The following is a 20174-nucleotide window of genomic DNA, read 5'->3' on the forward strand; positions in this document are numbered from 1 at the left end:
ACAGACACACATTCAAAGATATGATTCAAATATGAATTATACAAACATTAACAATATAATTTCAGATGTAATACAACAATTAGATATTTTGGCCTCTACTTTACATACACGATAGCACTAAGTTATATAAAAATTAAATTTAGGTACAAAATATCACAACAAGTATTTTAATCCATATTTATATTTATTTCAACTAGCTACAAAATAAAAATATAAAAACTCTCTACGCAATAATTCAATTTTATGTCGATAATGAATATTTTGAAAAAGTGATGATACCTTTACAACTCCTGGATTACTTACATTTTTTACCATACATTTTTTACCATACCATACATTAAACATAGCTAACAACCAACGCAATAATACTCGGATTCACGTTAAAAACCGCATCAAAACGGCCCGTCCATTCGAGAGCTACGATGCCACAGACACATTGACGTTAGACTTACAATCGTCAGGGGTTAATCGGAACGAACATTACAATCGTTTAAGTTTACAAAAGGCGTCATTCTATAATACTCCTTCGACAATGATTTACAATAAACTTTTAAAAATAATACTACATAGGTAAGTACCTACCTTAAGAACACATTTGAATTATGCATTTGGTCAAATTTTCAAAATTGACAATTATTTAAATAACTTATTAAAATATACAACACTAAATATATTTACTAAAATACATTTACGGGTTTTTTACGACCGGCACTCGCGTTGAATTCAAATACAGTTTCTTGAACATCTCCTGGATATTATTGTCAGGGAAGAGATTACACAGCGTCACTGTAAGAAAATTTATATTTTGTTAAGAATTATAATAATAAAAAAATATGTTTGTGACCTTCACTAGCTTCCTCCAACCTAAAAATTAAAACCTTTCGACTTTTTTAGGTTTATCCTTCTCAGTATATGCATAAATTACGTCACAGGCAAAGGCCCTCCCCTTTCGACGAAGTGTGACAATTAGTTCCTTGGCGAACCTTTTATTTTGATAATTTTCTATAACTTTTCATAACTATGTTTGATTGATGTTGATCGTATTGAAAAATAATTTAAATATAAATAAAAATAGTGTCGTACAAACACACTCGAAACTCGAAAAGATTCGAAAAATCGTAAAATTCGTATAACTTGATTTATGAATGGACCCTTATCAGTCCAGTAAAGCAAAGAAAAATAAAATAAAAATTAGTATTAAAATTGCCACTTAATGATGATAATAGTTTTAGACAAACTTACAAAAAATAACGAGTCATCGTCTAAAAAAACGAGTTTGCTTTAGACCACTGCGACTGAAGTTCTTTAGCTTTGGCCTGCACAATAGACCTGCACTGTGTCTTAGATACACAAAACCTAAACTAACTGGTAACTGGCTATGAGAGAAAGAGAGAAAGAAAATGTGTGCTTGCACCACTCTCTCTCTCTGGCCCTGTTCGCCTCGCCCGATCACCCTTTTCGTAACGCTCCGTCTCGCATTTACCAGCTTACTCCCCGATTCAAGCGTGCGTAAAGAAGTTTTACTTCAAAAAGCGCGTTTCAACTCCGATACGCGACTGGCGTTTACTTCTTAAAAACGATGTGATATTTAAAGATATATTCATCTCTTTCTCGCAAAACACGTTCCGCCGGAAAACGTCACCCTATCAGCAAGTCAGCGTTTCACAAGATTTCACTTCCCATATCCCTCAATTATACAATTACTGAAATAATATCAAAACATAATGCGCATAACGTCAACAAATAAAAAGTTAAATAAATAATTTACCTTCAAGTAACACAAAGAGTAACCGTTTATTTATTTCTTGAGTTTGGAACATATCAAAGACAGTTAAGAGGCCTCTTCTAGCTGCATCAGTGCCCACTATGTGTCTGAGATCGTCTGAAACAATTGAAATTATTTTATACTAGCTGTGCCCACACCTTCGTCCGCGTGGAATAGTGACTTTGAAAAGCATTTTTTGGATATATCTTTTGGTTTATTTTGGATTATAAACACTATCGTTTTGGGTATTTACATGTTCAACGTGATTCTTTAAATTGGCATAGCTTTTTTATTAATGAACCGATTGACATGAAACAAACACTAAATGTTAAGTGAAGTCACAATATATTAGTGGATAAGCCGTTTCTGAGATTAGCGTGCACAAATATATTACATTTACTGATGATATTATATGTATTGATGATTAAAAAAATTATATTCTATAAATTAATTTATGATAAACTAGCTGACCAATCTTCGCATTCCTTAACAACCTTGCACAAATTATTGGAAAATCTTTAAAAAAAAAAAAATTAGCCGAATTGGTCCAACTGATCTCAAGTTCAAGTTTTGCGCTTAGCATCGCATTTAGAAGTTCAATTTTCTTATTAAATTAGCTGTGTCGCGCGGTTTTACACGCATTAATTTGAGGAAAAAATGCCCTTCCTCGGTAAATGGACTATCCTACACTCAAAGAATTGTTCACGCTATTAAACAAACAAACTTACCAACCTTGTGATATTAGTATAGATATTCTGTCTGGACTAAATTTTTAGTTCATTTTTAAAAATTAGTCTTTCATTTAAAACTTACTCAGGGCCATTAGGAAAACTAAAATAAACATTGTTAATCGTTTCAACGATTAAGTTACATCGGCTTAATTGTAATAACGTAGATAATAAATGATACCATCTAAACCCAAGATTTTCTAAAAGGATCCTATGAAAATAAAATTATAAAATAATTAATAGACTAACTATATACCTACTTGAGAATACTCGTAACTCTGTCTGCGTTGCTTATTACATTTCTTCAAAACGACATAAGTGATACAGTACCTAATATATATTTTTTTCGTATCAAAATGAAACCTACATCGTCATACATTAAGGTAAACTTCCAAGATCACAAACTATAATAACTGAATCTAATTTCACGTATCATTTCATTGCGTAATGGCGAAACAAACATTCACAGGACAGACAAAAATTTAAAAAAATAATGTTTGGCTTCTATTGTTCTCATATGGACCTGTATATTTTTTCCTAAATATCTCTCAAGCATATACATCTATCGCTTACAATTTTATTAATCATAATATCAGACATGATATTATAATTATGCCATATATAGTATATTTTTTTAATCCGGAATACATTCCGCAAAATTAAACAATGTCCATGAATAGAATTTTTTCAGTATGATCTGCATAAAATTTAACGTATGGAGTTTTATTTGTTTGGTAGGCGCTGACGTTCTTTCAAGACCTTCTTAAAGAAAAAATTAAGTTGTTTGACTAGATTTTCCGTTCCAATGGTTTTCCAATGGACTCGATTCCCGATTCGAGTCAGAGTATAACAATAATGTGTGTATATTAATCAAATTAAAAAATATCATGTTAATTATGTATTAAAGTATTGTTCTATATCAATTTCTGGATAATTATATCAATTTTAAAACATCAGCTATGATATTAAAATATACAATAATTAACCTACAAACAAATTCATAAACAAACAAAGACAAAACAAAAAAAATACATTAATTATCAATTAACTTTTCAATAAACGAGCTAATTGGCAATCATTATGAAAATAAATTCAACCGCACACAGTTATATCGCGGGACCGACAAAAATATTTTCAACACATACCAATATCGTGGCCAATATTTTAAAAACATAGTAAATTAGTATCAACCGCACAATAGCGTGTCTCATATCGCATTGATAAAGCCTGAAACATTTGGCCGTTCGCCAAATTAAGAATCGCGTAACTCAACCATGGTTTAACCTCAAAATTCTATATTCAGTGTTTTCATTGAATTAACGAAATGAACTTTTGTACTTCATCTTTATATTCTGTTAACGGATTTTATCTTCGAGTTGAAAATTACACTGATTTTGATATATTTTTAACGTCGAATTGAACATTGAAATATTACTGTAACGTCTACATGTCGAAATCAAATATTACTATGGCAAATTAAGAGTATAATTTGTAGCTAGCTATCTCGACAAATTTGGTTCCGTCATATTTTAATTTTCATAAACATATCGGTTTTTTTTAGACCACAATAACGAACGCAAAAAAAATCCAATTTGTTGCAGTTGTGCTGAAGTTCTGTGCCACATAAGATAAATATAACATACAGCGTTGTTATATAAAAATTATGTTTACAAATATAATAAAAAATCCTAAAAATCTTTAATATGTGTAATCTTTACACAAAATCGCGTATTGTCACAATACAGATAATACAATAGATTATGTTTAATTTTTCTATAAATTTCATAGAGGATTGTGAATATCGCTGCTGTTGTGAAACGGCAATAAAATATTTTATGAAACGTTTTGCGTTATGTTCGAAACGATACCATTATAAGCTTCAACCCTCCAAATAAAGAATTTTTAATTATTTTTTATTTGTACGTTAATTTTTAAAATTAAAAATTTTTTTCGATAGCAACGTGTTAAATAATATTAACACTATTTCAAGTGCCTAATCTATATATTAATACGTGCCACAAAAACTTTATACCCCTTTTACGAAAATTACGCGGACGGAGAAGTATGAAATTTCGCACACTTATAGTTTATATGGAGAAGAAGTGCAGAATGCTCATTTTTTTAATTATGCATAAAAAGTACATTAAATCAATAAAAAAACACATTACACACACTACCATGTATTTGACACACACACGCATATTACACTTTTTTTTTGATTGTCAGTCTGTAGTCAAATTGAATTTTTTTTAAAAAGGTTCTTTATTTTCATTATTTTTGGTTTTCTTTAATTTAAATTTTTAATTATGGTCGAATTTCGACCTCTCGGCGACCACTAAAAAATATTAAAAGGTATTATATTTTATGAAATATTTGATTATAATCGCTTCATAACCAATAGATACCATTGCTAAAATATAGAAGCCGCGCTTAAATTTGCAATAGATCTTCTGACTTCCTATTTAGCGATAAGATCGCCTTTGTACATCTTGTATTGTATCTTTCTTTATATGTGTCTGTATTTTGGTGTACATTAAGAATAAATAAATAAATAAATAAATAAGACTTCCTCGTCTTACTTTAACATTAAAAAATATTTATTGATTTAATTCTTGAAATACCTGCAAATTATTGTTCTAACGATAACTATATGAAGGAAATTCCTCTATCATACATAACAAAAAATAACATACTATTTTTTACAGTTTTTAAAATATAAATATTACCTGAAGCGGCTGACAATAAAGCAACTTTAGCGGCAACTCTCGTCCTGGCCTTTGTAGCTGAATCTCTAGCCACTGCGCTCGGATTATCTCGGTTTGTCAACCACTGTCTAAAGAAATTATTATTTTATACACAATTGAATTTAAAAATATATATATTGATTTGTTATAATATACTATATCTGAGCCACGCTGTTTTACGTTATTCTGAAAGTGTTTGTAGATCGATGGGAGAGTCCTATGCGGCGACATTGGATAAAGCTCCATGTAATATGAATAGTATAATAATGTAATAGAATGTAAATATAAAAAATGTTGTTATTTTAAATTTTCTGTACTAACACTAGGTTATAAGAAACATTGTTACTAACACTATATGGGCTAGTCCTGAAATAAATGTTATTATTATTATTATTTACCTGCTTCATTTCCGCTCTTAAAAATTTTGTTACAAAATGTAGGATATGTGTTATTCTGACTATCCAGATACGTAACAATCTGTTCAGTAGTTATTGAGTGAAAGAACAACAAACATACATTTTATCCATCGTCACAAACTTTTGCATTTACAATATCAACTTTGAAAGGTCTAAAGATATGTCAACTTACTTGAACGTTTTCAAATATTGTACTACATTCCGCGGTGATGTCAACGATGATACAAATTCTAAAACTTTTCTGCAAACAAACCAACATAATTATATCTTATTATATGTTCGTAGAATAAACGCGACGTGTAAATTAAATGAAATATAATCATAATTTAAAAAACTAAAATTTTAGGACAGTCTTATGTTAGTAGTAAAATGTGGCGTTACCTTAACGTTAGTAGTCAATGATATATTTAAACTGACTCAAATTAGAAAATTTTATCAACAATAAGCTCTTAATATCCTAAACTGAAGTTAACTTCCAATAAATATTAAAGGCATTGTAGGTATTTTTTATTTCTGTGTATTTATAAGTACATACTTGTTAACTCTGTCTGCGATTATAGTCCTCAACGGCGCCAGAAGACGCCGTCTCAACCATAAGCCCCGAATACCCAAAACTTCCTCCAATAGTCTTAAAGGCACGCTTTCATCACTATCCTATTAAAACACCAAAAACAAATTCTATCAAAATTTCATACCAGCATTTAAATAAACCCATCTCCAACATAGAAAAAGAGGTTTATGCCCAGCAGTGGGATTTTACGGGATTAATCAATCAATCAATACAATTATTAAGCCAAAAGTACAATTCGATGTGGAAATCATTTTTCAAAAACTTTTATTAAAAAAAAAAACATATTTTATACCCTGATTTAAGACATGCTTTATAAAATATACTCAAGAACTTTCTAGATCGATCTTCTCAAAATTTATTCGATATTTTTTACATTTTTATATAAAGCACTAGGAGTCCAGAGCACAATCTTTATGAAATTACAAGTAACTACTACACAGACTACAATACCGCTTCTTCGCAACTTACATCTTGTACTTCGTTGGAATGTGCTGGCTTCACGTTATCATAGTTTTCACCACTCTTCCCTTGAAAAACTTTTGATATACCTGTGCAATAATAAACATTAATTATTTTGTGGCTACGGTACTAAAGGATATAGCCACCCCCTCTCTTCCCGTGGGTGTCGTAAGAAGCGACTAAGGGATAACACACCGCTACCACCTTGGAACTTAAAAAGCCGACCGGTGGCGGGATAACCATCCAACTGCTGGCTTTGAAATACACAGGCCGAAGACGGGCAGCAGCGTCTTCGGCCTGTGTATTTCAAAGCCAGCAGTTGGATGGTTATCCCGCCATCGGTCGGCTTCTTAAGTTCCAAGATGGTTGTGGAACCTTGTTATCCCTCCATCCATCTTATTTTCCATCCATCCATCTATCCATCAGCCCTTAACAGTCCACTGCTAGACAGAGGCTTCCCCTATACTACTAAATTTAATCAAGCCTAATTTAGCAAATGTAGTGTGCATTTGCTATTTATCATATAAGAAAAGGAAATACAAAAAGAACTATAAAACCAAAGTTTTGGTTTTACAAAAAAGCCTAATAACCAAGCAATTTATTCGGTACAAGATTATTTTTACGAAGATTGGGTATTTTACCGCTGGCTTTTATTATATATTTGCTTTTTTTTAAACGCAATTATTAAGTAGCTTCACATCAACTACAATATTTTTTTATCTTGTACGAAATTTATAGCAGTCCATCTGGGGATGTAACTGGACCTTTCAGAAGATCACAGCTAAATAATAATACTCTTAAGTGGTATTGTGTTCCTGCTGTGAGTAAGGTGACCAGAGCTTCTGGAGGAGGGGTCGGTGGAGGGGGGGTCGACAACGCGCTTGTAATACTTCTGGTGTTGCAGGCTTTAATAGTCTATGATATCCGTTTATTGATAGACAAACCATACGCTTTTTTGATACTATAGTGGTATTAAAAAAAAATACAAAAAAAAAATTACCGTCCATAACTCCGTCCACAGTGTTGGCGAACTGATCCGGCATACTTTTCAAAGTCCTCATACCGGCCTTTATAGAATTAACCAGAAGCGCATCGATCTAAAAACATTTCATTTTGAATATATTATTTAATATTATACAGTATGAAAATACTGGATACAAATATTTACTCGTACAAAAGATACACATTATAAAAGATTCAAGGTGTCATACCAAAATTAACCCTTCACAAATAACCACTCAGATACATAAAGTCCTCTCATCACATTTATTTTAGAATATAATATAAACAACAGAAAAATCAAGTTTCAATTTTGCAGTAATCCCATTCAAAATAAACTCTTATTTTTTTGCAAAAGTTTAATACGTTTTTAATGAACTAAAACTTCACAATTTCCCCATAATCCATTGTATATTTGCTATAAGAAAATAGTGAGTCATGATTGTCACTCAACTAAGCCACGACCCTTGACCAATTAGATCACAGTAAATTAGTGTTGTGTTTAAATTGACCAACAGACAAACCAGACAAGTTTTTGTCAATTTTTCAAAATGAAATTCCTTATCATAAATAAAAGTAGGTTAACAATCGACGATATTAATGGTTTAACATTCACCACAGTGTGAATACGCCTTTAGCTTGCCATTGCATTGATAAGCCACTATTTTCTTAACACCAAACCCAATCAGTTATAGGCACAATATCAAAACTTAATACATCACATGTATGTCTTACCGAATTACCATGTCTCTCTGTCTGTATCTCTGGACTGAGGAAACCTCCTAAATACTGCGATGACAGAAGGGCCATATATCTAGGATCTCTTGAAATACTTGTTAAACTTTGTAAGTAACTATTGAGCACTCGCTTTCGACTCTCTAGTACACTTCTCGATGTATTCTGAAATGTCTTCTTCGCTGGAAACTGTAGTGTGGCTAATTCTGGCCACTGCAAATAATTTTCAATTAAAAAAAGTTTAATTGTTTGTTTTAATAATAATTCAATGAAAACTTTATTTTGTTTTATTAGAAAAAAATGGTTTAGTTAGTGAAAAGAAAGAGCGGTCCAATCCACAAAATTTAAACATTAAAAATAGTTTTATCAAAAGGCGTTTTTATAAAAAAATTTTCGTGATGAGAACTCTGTTCAAATTTTTGTGGATTCGACTCACCTGGGTGGCTAAAATAATTGCTTATTGTTTTTACCTTATCTTTAATAGAAGCGTGTAAGTCATAAAAGTCGCTATATCGCCTGTATATGTGCCATACTTCATTATCAGAAGCTCTAGTTACCGCAATCGCATATATTCCAAACGTTCTACCTTTATCTTGGACTAGAGCTAAAATTTCATATCGTAAATCAATATTAAAACATTGAAAAGTGTTAGAATTAGAAAAATAAATACAATTATGGGATATTATCATACCTGTTTCTATAATATAAGCCGATAGTGGCGACATCATATTCTTTGCACTTTGGCTAATAGCTGAGTGGGATAGAGATAAGTTGCTTTTGTTAGCCGATTTTAGATTTGATGGACCTAAAAATATAGATATTAAATAAAGACTGAAAAAAAATTAGAATAAATATAAATCATTTAGGATACCTTGAAAATACATAAGATATTAGCATACGCGATTTAATGCTTTTATTTTGAATTTTTATATAAAAATAAATTGCTGTGTTGCTACGTGCTAAAGTCAAGAACGGCTGAATTAACTAGCAGATTTTTTTAAAGATTTCTAATACTTTGTGGAAGTTCCTTAAGAAAAGTTAAGAAAATTGCGCCATAATGTTGGAAAACGTCCGAAAAAAGTAAAGATTTACTTATAACTTAGGGGTCTGAAAAATAGATGTTGGCCGATTCTCAAACCTACCCGATATGCACACAAAATTTCATAAAAATCGGTCCAGCTGTTTCGGAGGAGTATTGTAACTAACATTGTGACACGAGAACTTTATATATAAGATTAATATTACTATTTTTCGATTATCTAAGATTAAGTTTAGATCCTTCAACTCACCTGCACTTTCGTGTACGATTTTCTGAGCAAAACTACCAACAATATCAGATCTTGATCGGTTATGCCTCGCTCCCGAAACCGGTAAAACTACATCACCTGTGGGTATAATGAAAACGCATGAAATAAACGACTCCATCTTTTCGGCCGTCCATACATTTCAAAACCACTGAACTCTCTAACTGTCCCTACTTCAAAACATCTGCGGCCCAAATTTTATTTTGAAAGATAGATTTTTTTTTTGTATTACTTAAAACTTTTGTTCTTTTCTTTGGTAATTTTTGGGAAAAATATCAATCGAGTAAAAATAAAAACGTATAGACAACCTCAAATCGTACCAAACTAAGTAAATAATAGCTACATCAGCCCTACGAAATAGGGAATAGGTGTTTTTGTTTTACAATCAACAGCATATGTTTCCATGCAAACTGAGGAAGCACGCCAATATCGTGCAAAGGAGCAAAATATAAAGAAAACTCTAGCGGTTATACTAATATATTGAACTTCTACCCACAATTACATTTGGGTATCGTATGATTCCTGTTACTCGGAACTCTTCGGGTCAAGGAGCGGGGAAAGGTTGAGGACTTGTTTGTATAATTATATTTATACTTCGTTTTGTTAAATAATTTTGGCAACTGGCTGAGACATGTCTTCATTATTCTCTTGCACTTCTCTGTTGATAATATTGATAAGATAAATAACGTTAAAAAAAAATAATAAAAATAAATAATGATACAATTCTACTTTTTAGTGTGTTTTATTTTTATTAAATTATTCCTAAAACCGACCCTATGCAAAAACTAAAAGGATTACAAAACTCACCGCTATATTTATGGTTATCCACTTTGCTATCTCGTCCGAATTCACTAGAAAAATTAAAAGGAACTTTAATGATAAATATTTTATATGTTAGAAATTCGTATTTGAGAAAAGTTCAGCCTGTATTGTTCCACTGCTGGGCATATACCACTTTCTCCACGTAGGAAAAGAATTGGAACATAATCCACCACACTGCTCCACTGCAGGTGCTACTATGGGTAACGATCGCTATCAGGTTTTTATTATAACAACCGGGACCGACGGCTTAACGTGCTCTGCGAGGCACGGTGGGGAGAACAAAAAGGACAGACAACCTAACCAGAAAGGAATATTTTTAAAAATACAAATATCCATCATGAGCGGGATTCGAACCCGCAATCCGTCGGTGTTTTAGGCAACTACTCGCACCACTACATCAGAACGGTTGTATTTGATAATCACCTATTAATTTTATCTGGCGTATCTCTGTCACTGTCCATCATAAAATCGGCTTGCCACGATGGATCATCCTAGAAACAAAGAATTACATATGATTTTTGCATTTAGAAATTTTACAACCTAATTATAATTGGGTTATAACAACATATTCGCTTAAATATTTAGACCTTTCTGACACTCATATCCAAGGCATCAAGGGTAGAGAAGCCTCCAAACATTGGAATGGAAAATAAGATGATGATTTAATTTATATCTTACGAACACAAACCCACAATAATACCTCCACATCTTTCCTGTTACCTCCCAAATATCAATTACTTACATGTTACACACATGTAGTACTGGATCCAATCGAAAGATAAAATACATACATACATACATACATATAATCACGCCTCTTTCCCGTAGGGGTAAGCAGAGACCACTTCTTTCCAATTGCTACGATCCTTACATACTTCTTTCGCTTCGTCCACTTTCATTACTCCCTTCATACATGCTCTTCGGTTTCGGCTTTTTTCAAGACGTCCCTTATTTGGTCTCGGAACGTCCGCCTAGGTCTACCCCTTCCAACCCTTCCATCCACACTCGCCTTATACACTTTTTTCGTCAATCGTTCTTCACTCATTCTCTCGACATGACCAAACCATCTGAGCATACCTTTCTCAATTTTTGTCACAACATCTTCTTTCAGACCACAAAGTTTCCTTATCTCACTATTTCTAATCCTGTCACTCAGTCTAACTCCTATCATACTTCTTAACGCTCTCATCTCAACTGCATTTATTCTGCTTTCATGTTTCTTCTGCCATACCCAACTTTCACTTCCGTACATGAGTGTCGGAACCAACACCCCCTCACGCACAGCCAAACGAGCCTTGTTAGATACCTCCTGACTGCTCATAAAGGAGTGCAAAGCTCCATTCAGCCTGTTTTCTGCATTCACTCTTCTTTCAATATCACTTTCACACTTTCCATCTCTTGTAAACATAATATACATAATAATACATAAAATATTACCAACTTTTTTCCCTCTATCTCTATAATATCTAAGATCTATTTTCATATTTAAATTTATATTTGTTCGGGTGGCTTACCAGGTTTATTGTTTTGTTGAGGTCCCGATGTTTTAATCGCCATGATGAATGACGTACGGTACTTGGAGAAGGCGACAGATCAGAAAAATCTGTATACCCTCTTCCTTCTTAGATTCTTAGATAGATAGAACAATAAACGTGATAAACACTCAAGCAAATATAAATTTAAATATGAAAAATGACCGTGTTAGCTTAAAACAATATAAGATCTATTTTTCTTTTCGTTTCTCGGTTACGCGAGTCTCTGTCACCGATTCTGACACTGTATCTCCGATAAATTATCCTTTAAAATAAAGGCATCAGTACACTTACTATTCACGTTCATCACATCACACACACACACACTCTTTTAAATCTCATCAAAGCAGTTACCAGTTGAGCGTGACAATTCAAGAGACATAACCAACCGAACACGTCCACATATATCTCACCCCTCACCAATATCATAATTTTACCTAATAACTCACCTCCAAGGCATCACACACACACTTCTGAATCTCATCGAAGCATATCACCGGATTGTTGCTGAACTCCTCACCCTCAGTGGTGATCTTCCTCACCAGCTCAGCGTGACAGTTCTTCGCCCCCATCACCCCAGCACGGCTTGGTGCTAAGTACATGTCGCATAGTTCTAGGGCTGACGATCTTAAGTTGTCGATCACCGCTTTCGACGTTTGGGGTGCGTCTGAAGAACGATTGATTTCAGGATAATGGTAAGTGTTTTTAGTTTTTTAATATTTTGAATTAATTGATGTTTAGACGTTATGAGATATTGTTATAATGATAATATTGATAGCGTTAGTATTAGCTACATAATGTGTCCAGGAGTTCCTTCTGAGATGTGCGGGCTTCAGCACAGTATTTTTCTTTCAACACGGAGCCCAAAATTAATTCAAAACAGTAACAAAACGTCAAAACAGTAATAATCAATAAAGATAAAATACAATCATTCTTACTTACATCATACACCTAATGCTATAATTTACGATTTTTATTGTCATATCATTTTACTTCTTTCACCCAATTTATATATCACAATATACTTTCTATTTATTCAAAAATAATTTTTTTAGCTATGAAGAGATTTTAAAAAATATATATGATAATAAATAGGTTCGCTCTAAATTTCTATTTCTGATTGTTATTATGTAGCGAATGGAAACAAAATTACCTGCTTCATTTAATTCAATCTCGAGCAAATATTGTGCATTCGATTTCCAAGCAGCTACAGCCCTCAAAAACTTTAATGTTCTCATTACTTCCTCTGAAACTTTTTCTGTACTACTATTGTTTGAAGCGCCTAAAAAATTATATAATTATAATACTTTTATAAATTAAAATTAAGACAGATTACACTATTTCATTGTTAATTTCTTAATTTGTAAATTGTCGTAAACAGATCCCTGAATTAAACATACACTAGCAAAACCTGGGCGAATAATTCGCACTTAATAAGTAATACTAATAAGTAAAAGTAAAACTTCTTTATAAACAATATTCGCAGTGTAGATCGACCGTCAATAATGTTGACGTTGTTTCAAAATTAAAACCGTCAGATAGCATTGCTGTATTGTGTCTCAATGTATATCTATATATATGTGGCGACATCTATCGCGCGAAATACGAACGACTACAAACTACGTAATTAGAGAAAACTGACGTATGCTACATCGCGCTATCAGAGTTTTCAAAGTCATTAAGTATATATACAAGATCCCCACAACAACCGTCGGGCCAGTAGCCCACCAGACACAACACCCGTCTGGTTGGAGGATCCTCCCTTTTCTTCACACTACCAAATATATAATTTTAATAATTAATTAATTTACAAAAACAAAAGCAATACATAATAGTTTTTTTAGTTGTGGATGCCGGTAGAGCAAGCAGTTATCTATAAAATGATATATAATTTATGTGGAGTATTTGTGAGGTTTTTTCTAAAAAGGGAGGCATACATCTTAACCTTAGCATATAAATATATATGATGATATCAATCATACACAAATATATAATATACAATACCAAATTATGAATACATAAGTATGGTTCAGAAGTGAGTGTGTGGTTCCTTGAAGGTGAGTTTTGATGGCACACTAATTACTAGTATACTTTACCTTCTTGAGGTCCAAGTGTAGCTCTTCTGGCTTGAATAATTCTAGCCACGTATTGCAAGGACGATAACTTTTGGCGATCTTGTAATTCCCATTCTCCGGCGCTGTCTCTAGAATGCTATAAAAATTTATCTTATATATATTTTTTTATTGACCAGTTGAAGTAGGCTATTTAGATAAGCGACTATAGACACTTACCAATTTCTGTATATCTTTCTGAACTAGTTCAAGTGTTGCGTCTAACTCTTCAGCGTCGCTGCAGGATCTTATAACCAAAAGAAACAATTCCGAAGACAAACAGGAATCACGACAGCACTGTTAAAACAATACATATTTATGTATTATGTTCAAAATAACTAGTTTCCAAACAAATCTATGGATTGTTTTAAATGAAACTTAGTTTTACAAAATTACTAATATAATAAAAATAATGTATTGTGTAATTTATACTAAATTTTTATTGTTAGGATGTGTATGAGAATTTTTTAAATTTACTTACAGATCTTATAATAGTTCTATTAATATTGTCGGGATCACTTAACAAGTTAATCAATGGCTTCAAAACAATTGATGATATTAAATCTATAAGTATTAATTTTAATGCATGACATTTCCAAGCTTCTTCCGGTGCAATAAGGTATAATACCGCTTCTGACACTTCACAGAGTAATGCTGAAATTTATCATTAGGGATTATTAATTAAATTGGGTACTTCTTTAGGTAATCATTCTCCTACACAGAGAAAGAGGCATATGCCCTGATGTGGGATTTTACTGACTGAATCGTGAAATTAGGTACAAAAATAGAACAAAATATTTATTAGTTACAAAAACAACTGCGACGGGAACTGCTTGCTTCAGCCTGTTATAGCCCACTACTGGGCATAGGCCTCTTTCCCCATGTAGGAGAAGGATCAGAGCTTAATCCACCATGCTGCTCCAATGCGGGTTGACGATTTATTCCTTACTATAAGTAATGGTATACTTCTTTAAATGACATATTAATCATAAACTATTTACTTTGTATGTATATTATTAATAGTAAGTTGTTCCAGTAGCATTATAATATAATTAAATAGATACATTTTAAAATTTTTACCATTTTCCTTCTCGGGATCACTGCAAAATATATCTCGACATATTTGCTTATTCTCCATTGAACACTCCAAATCAAAGAAAAGATCTCTTATGTTACTACTGCTTATATTCTCTGAACTACTGTAGAATTTCGATTTTCCAAATGTTTGTGTATCTGAAAATCGAGAAAACTTACAATGGACATTGGAAATGTAAAAAAAAACAACCCCTAACTTAGAACTATAATTCTTAATGCATATAATCTTGTGACAAAATCAGAACCAAAATTTATTTAGGATTGAATTTGAATTTTTAATTTATGTACAGTATTATAATTTTCTCACTTTCACTTATCCTGCTTTATATCAATGAGTATAACTCTATAAAAGTGAGTGAGATTATGAAATTTCTCTGAAGCAACACTCATACAATTTTTGCTCTGTTCCTTCACATTTGATGATGGATGTGGTGTAATATACAAACTAAGGAGCACAGAATCTGAGACCTAGTTTACACACTTCCACAGAAATATTTAAAAGTTCAATTTTTCTTTTATACTAACATATTAAATTTAAACTACTACAAATTGATAGATCAAAAATTTCCCTTGAAGTTAAGTCAAACTATGTTCTCCTATAACTTTGTTATTCAATGTTTTAGGTTTTTTTTTAAACATACAATTATTTTTTACATAAAATAATAAATCTATCTACTCCTACAGATATATTTTTATCTGAGAAAAATCACAATTATTTCAAAAACATGCATATATGGTTTACCCGGTGGCCATGACAAATCAGTTTCACTTTTATTTCTCCTGTGGGTTTTTTTCTCTTCCTGTTTCTTGGGACTCAGTTTTGACGAACCATTGACCTCTTTGGCATTCACCAATTGTATATGTTTCAACCGCACCCTAGACTGCTTGTATAACTTTAAATGTAGAGTTAACTCTTCAGGAAATCTCGTAGACAGCATGTGTATCCAATCTACACTTTTTACTCTAGAATCACGGGAAATGTATGCTAGTTAAGCATTTGAATAACTGTAAATTAGTAAAATATAAAAGTTCTTTAAATATTTGAGTTAATAGTAGAAGATTACATTTTTTCGAAAATTTTAAACTTCCTACAAATATTTCTATAAAAGTAAGTTCTCTTGTATATTTTGTTTCTGGGAAGTAGCCTGTATTAATTATTAAAGCTCCACCTTACTTACCGGCTTATTAAAATAAATATACAATTTTGTTCATATCAATTACTTCGTATAAAATATATATATATATAATATTTTAATCAAGTATAATGACGTAAATTATATATTAAGATGGAATAAAATAGTCACTGAATTATTGACACATAATAAACATATTGTTTACTTCGTAAATTATAAAGTGTTAACTATCAACTATGTCAATAACATTTTTTCTATTTATCTTAATGTTTATAAATATAATTTATACTTGAGAAATTGCAATATCAGTCATAATTTAATTAATCACCGATTTGAGACATTGGCTCCTGCTGCAACTACAAGTTTTCTTATTGCATGTGAAGTAAACTCTTGATCGTCCGTAATAAGTTCATACCATGGAGTGACATAATCATTAATTATAATTGATATAATTTCGTTTAAGAACGAATCGACTGTTTCACTGCCTGTTATACGACAATCAAATTTAGGTAAAGGTTTTTCGTTCTGAAACAGTTCTAAAATCTGAAATTCAAAACACTAATATTATTCATAGATGTTGCTGGTGAAAGTTACTATAACTTTAAATATGAAATAATATACTGACATTACAAAATTATGTTAACTATTAAAAAAAAAACATTAAATACTTCTTACACGTGTTATAATCAAAATAAATACCTTAGGAGATTGTATAGAGAAGTTTGTTTGCTGTAATGGATCATCTAAGCAATCAATATCTGCAGAGAACACTTTCTTGTTATCATAACTCAAATGCAAAATTGTCAAGGCACTGTAAATTAAATTAAATAGTAAATAATTTAAACAAAATTATGGTTGATAATATACAACTGAAATTTTATTAAATTACTTACCCAAATAGAAATGATACAAAAAATGTAAGCAAAGCGAGATACAACTCAAAACCAAGTAAGGCAATCATTATGATCGATATCAAACCTAACCATCCTAGAAATCTTAGTAACGACGTCATTATACGTGAGTCAAGATTACACTGCAATTTAAAATATTAAAAATTAGTAAATATAAATTAATTCAAATAAAAGTGTAAGCGACAAACACCACAAAAATAAATCACAAATATGTCAAGATGACGTTTGACATATGACTTACGAGAACAAGAGAGCGTTCTGAATCATCTTTAAGCATTATGTATGACCTCCATTCATGTCGAACTCATTATTTGGTGTATTATGTAAATTATACATACAAAGTGATCTTACATCTTTGCACAATTTCAATACGGATCAACTAATTTTCAAGTTTATATGCTTCCGTTATTTAATTAACGAGTACATATGTACAGGAAGTCCCAAAATTCAACGATAAGCCGAGACCGTAGAATAGACCTGCCCATGACTACTTGGGAAAACAAAAGGAAAAAATATCTCTTTTTTTTTAAGTTACAAAAAATAACGAAATTCTTTTCAAAAATTTAGACCTCTGATGATAGTTTTCACTACCATGGCCACGAATTTTTAAATAGTTGTGGTTTTTTTTTTTATATGCAACCTTAGGCAATTATTAGTTATTAAAGAAGTATTGGACCAGTTTTATTTGCACACTTAACGAATTAAACTACCACTAGTTCCAAATAACTACATTTTATTTAAATTACTTCTTAAATTGTTTATTTTCAACAACTCCCATTATTTGTCTTCTGTGGTAAAACAAGAATATTTACATACAATCAAAAACTCAATGTTATATTCGTGTTAAATGATAAAGGTTCATTAAAATCCTAAAATAATAAAATAAAACACATTTATAACAGCATTCAATTTATTTAAATACAACACGACCACAAGAATTGTTATGCAATATTATATTTTTGCTACTTATTATAATATTACTACATTATTATGTTATTGTCAAACATGTCAAATAAATACATTTATTTTAGGGACCCTTAATTTTTGTAAGACAGTTCAAATACATTTTACGATAATTGATCTTTGAACTAAATACATCACAAAAAAGTTGTTAATACAACATATTGCAGATAATAAATAACTACGAAACACAATGTACTATTTCAAAATAATTACTTTTTAAAAACTACTAATTAAATACACACATACATCTACATACACATACATACACAGTTATATCAGTTACATGTCAGATAGTGCTTGAACAATTTTAATTATTAGTTATTAGAAGTGCTTGAAATATTTATATATTTCCAATTCCATAATTCGATAGCTTAATTATTGAAAGATATAATCATATAATAAATTTAATAGCTTAAAAAGCACATCGACATGCAGGCATTTATAGGACACTGTCCATCATATAATTAAAATCCAGTCATGTATCGACAATATAAGGGACACACAATAAAGTACGCATCACTTATAAATATTATCACATTTTTATCCACCATCATAATTATAAAAATGCAATATTCAAATGTTTGATACTAGATATTAAAATAGAACCATTGCTCGTTTATAGGACGTACATTACATAAACACAGCAACCAAAGTAATAGAATGATTCTTAGAAAGAGTTAAAATCGTTATAAACTATTATGATGCTGAGAAACCAAATAACATTATTTATTATGATTTAAATTACTATCAAAATTATGTTTTGAATGATATTAAAGAAGACTTTTTTTTTACTTTATTTATAAATACTTTACAGTTTTTAAATATTTCGTTATATAGCCAGCCTCACTGTAAATGTTATATACAATAATTGTAAAAATATTTTTATATATCTTTTGACGTCAGTTATTAGTTAAAAATTAACTGCAAAATGGAATGTCTGCGTTAGACAATTACGTTAACGTCATTAGTTATTAAATAATTTAGTTGCACACTTTATTAGCCTGCTCTTCGCTTGGCAACTGTTATTGTAACAATTAAGGGATAGTACGAACAATTTTATTTTGATACAGATATTTCAAGTTACTCTGGCGGTGCCACTTCAAGTGTATTTTAGTGAAACACAAATGCTTGTTTCATTGTTTCGAAATCTTGAATTTCCAAATGAGATTCGAAATATCTAATGATAAATGCCTTATTCAGCTGACTATCGCACTACCGTTACAAAATAGCATTTTTAATTTTTATACAAGCGCAAACAAAGTTCAGTGTTAATATGAGTGGATTTTTTAAATTAATATTAATATTTAATTTTTAATCGAATTTATTGGATCTCATGTATCGATTAAATGTCTAGATCATTAACAATATTTGTGACATTAAGCAACATAACGTTAATTAAACTACCACAACTTATTAGTACTTTTAGGCATACATTTTCTACTTTTCCATAAATTTTATTAAAAATAAAATAGTACAAATTCAAAGGTCGTTTTGATGTTAAAGTGTCAAATAGGTTTTATGTACAATTTAAATAAATTATAAAACATTAAACTCATCCGTTAAGAAAGAAGATATAATTAATGTTTGAAATTAGTTTTATACTGTATAATTCGTATGAAAAATGTTCATTAACTGTGTGAAAAATCAATTTTTATTTTCAGATCTTGTAAATTCAACGCATTCGGAACACAATATGTGTGAGATGTGTTACAATTGCAATCAAAATAATCAAAAATAGTTACCAGGTATCTTAAAAACTAGCCTCTAGTCTAATGAATAAATATATTAGTACTTAGAAATTTATGCAAATTCTATGCATTTCGGTTTGCTAACTAAAAAATTAATGTTGTGAATTGTTTATTATTATTGACATTTACAAATAATTA

At 30.9% G+C, this 20174-nt stretch overlaps 1 protein-coding gene across 1 annotated transcript; it reads right to left on the reverse strand.

The window, feature by feature from the left end:
- Positions 1-688: 688 nt before the first annotated feature.
- LOC123653855 (sorting nexin-13-like) lies at positions 689-17507 on the reverse strand. The gene is made up of 24 exons (XM_045589833.1): positions 17308-17507; positions 17114-17225; positions 16743-16957; positions 16024-16244; positions 15267-15419; positions 14668-14840; positions 14367-14483; positions 14172-14286; positions 13229-13357; positions 12525-12742; positions 10967-11034; positions 10529-10572; positions 10224-10379; positions 9707-9802; positions 9109-9222; positions 8888-9021; positions 8418-8630; positions 7684-7780; positions 6693-6772; positions 6189-6307; positions 5826-5894; positions 5220-5326; positions 1769-1882; positions 689-786 (listed from the first exon to the last, which is right to left on the reverse strand). The coding sequence occupies exons 1-24, from the start codon at positions 17424-17426 to the stop codon at positions 689-691; spliced, it is 3081 nt and encodes a 1026-aa protein (XP_045445789.1). The 5' UTR covers positions 17427-17507.
- Between the last annotated feature and the right edge of the window lie 2667 nt (positions 17508-20174).

Source organism: Melitaea cinxia, chromosome 5 (genome assembly GCF_905220565.1).
Source record: "Melitaea cinxia chromosome 5, ilMelCinx1.1, whole genome shotgun sequence".
Lineage (NCBI taxonomy): Eukaryota > Metazoa > Arthropoda > Insecta > Lepidoptera > Nymphalidae > Melitaea > Melitaea cinxia.

Coding starts and splice junctions, on each gene's coding strand:
- LOC123653855 (XM_045589833.1), bottom strand. CDS start 17,426: ATGACGTCGTTACTAAGATTTCTAGGATGGTTAGGTTTGATATCGATC. Junction 9,223..9,706: donor AATCGTACACGAAAGTGCAG/GTGAGTTGAAGG, acceptor CTATATTTTTAG/GTCCATCAAATCTAAAATCG. Junction 5,327..5,825: donor CAATATTTGAAAACGTTCAA/GTAAGTTGACAT, acceptor TAATTTCTTTAG/ACAGTGGTTGACAAACCGAG.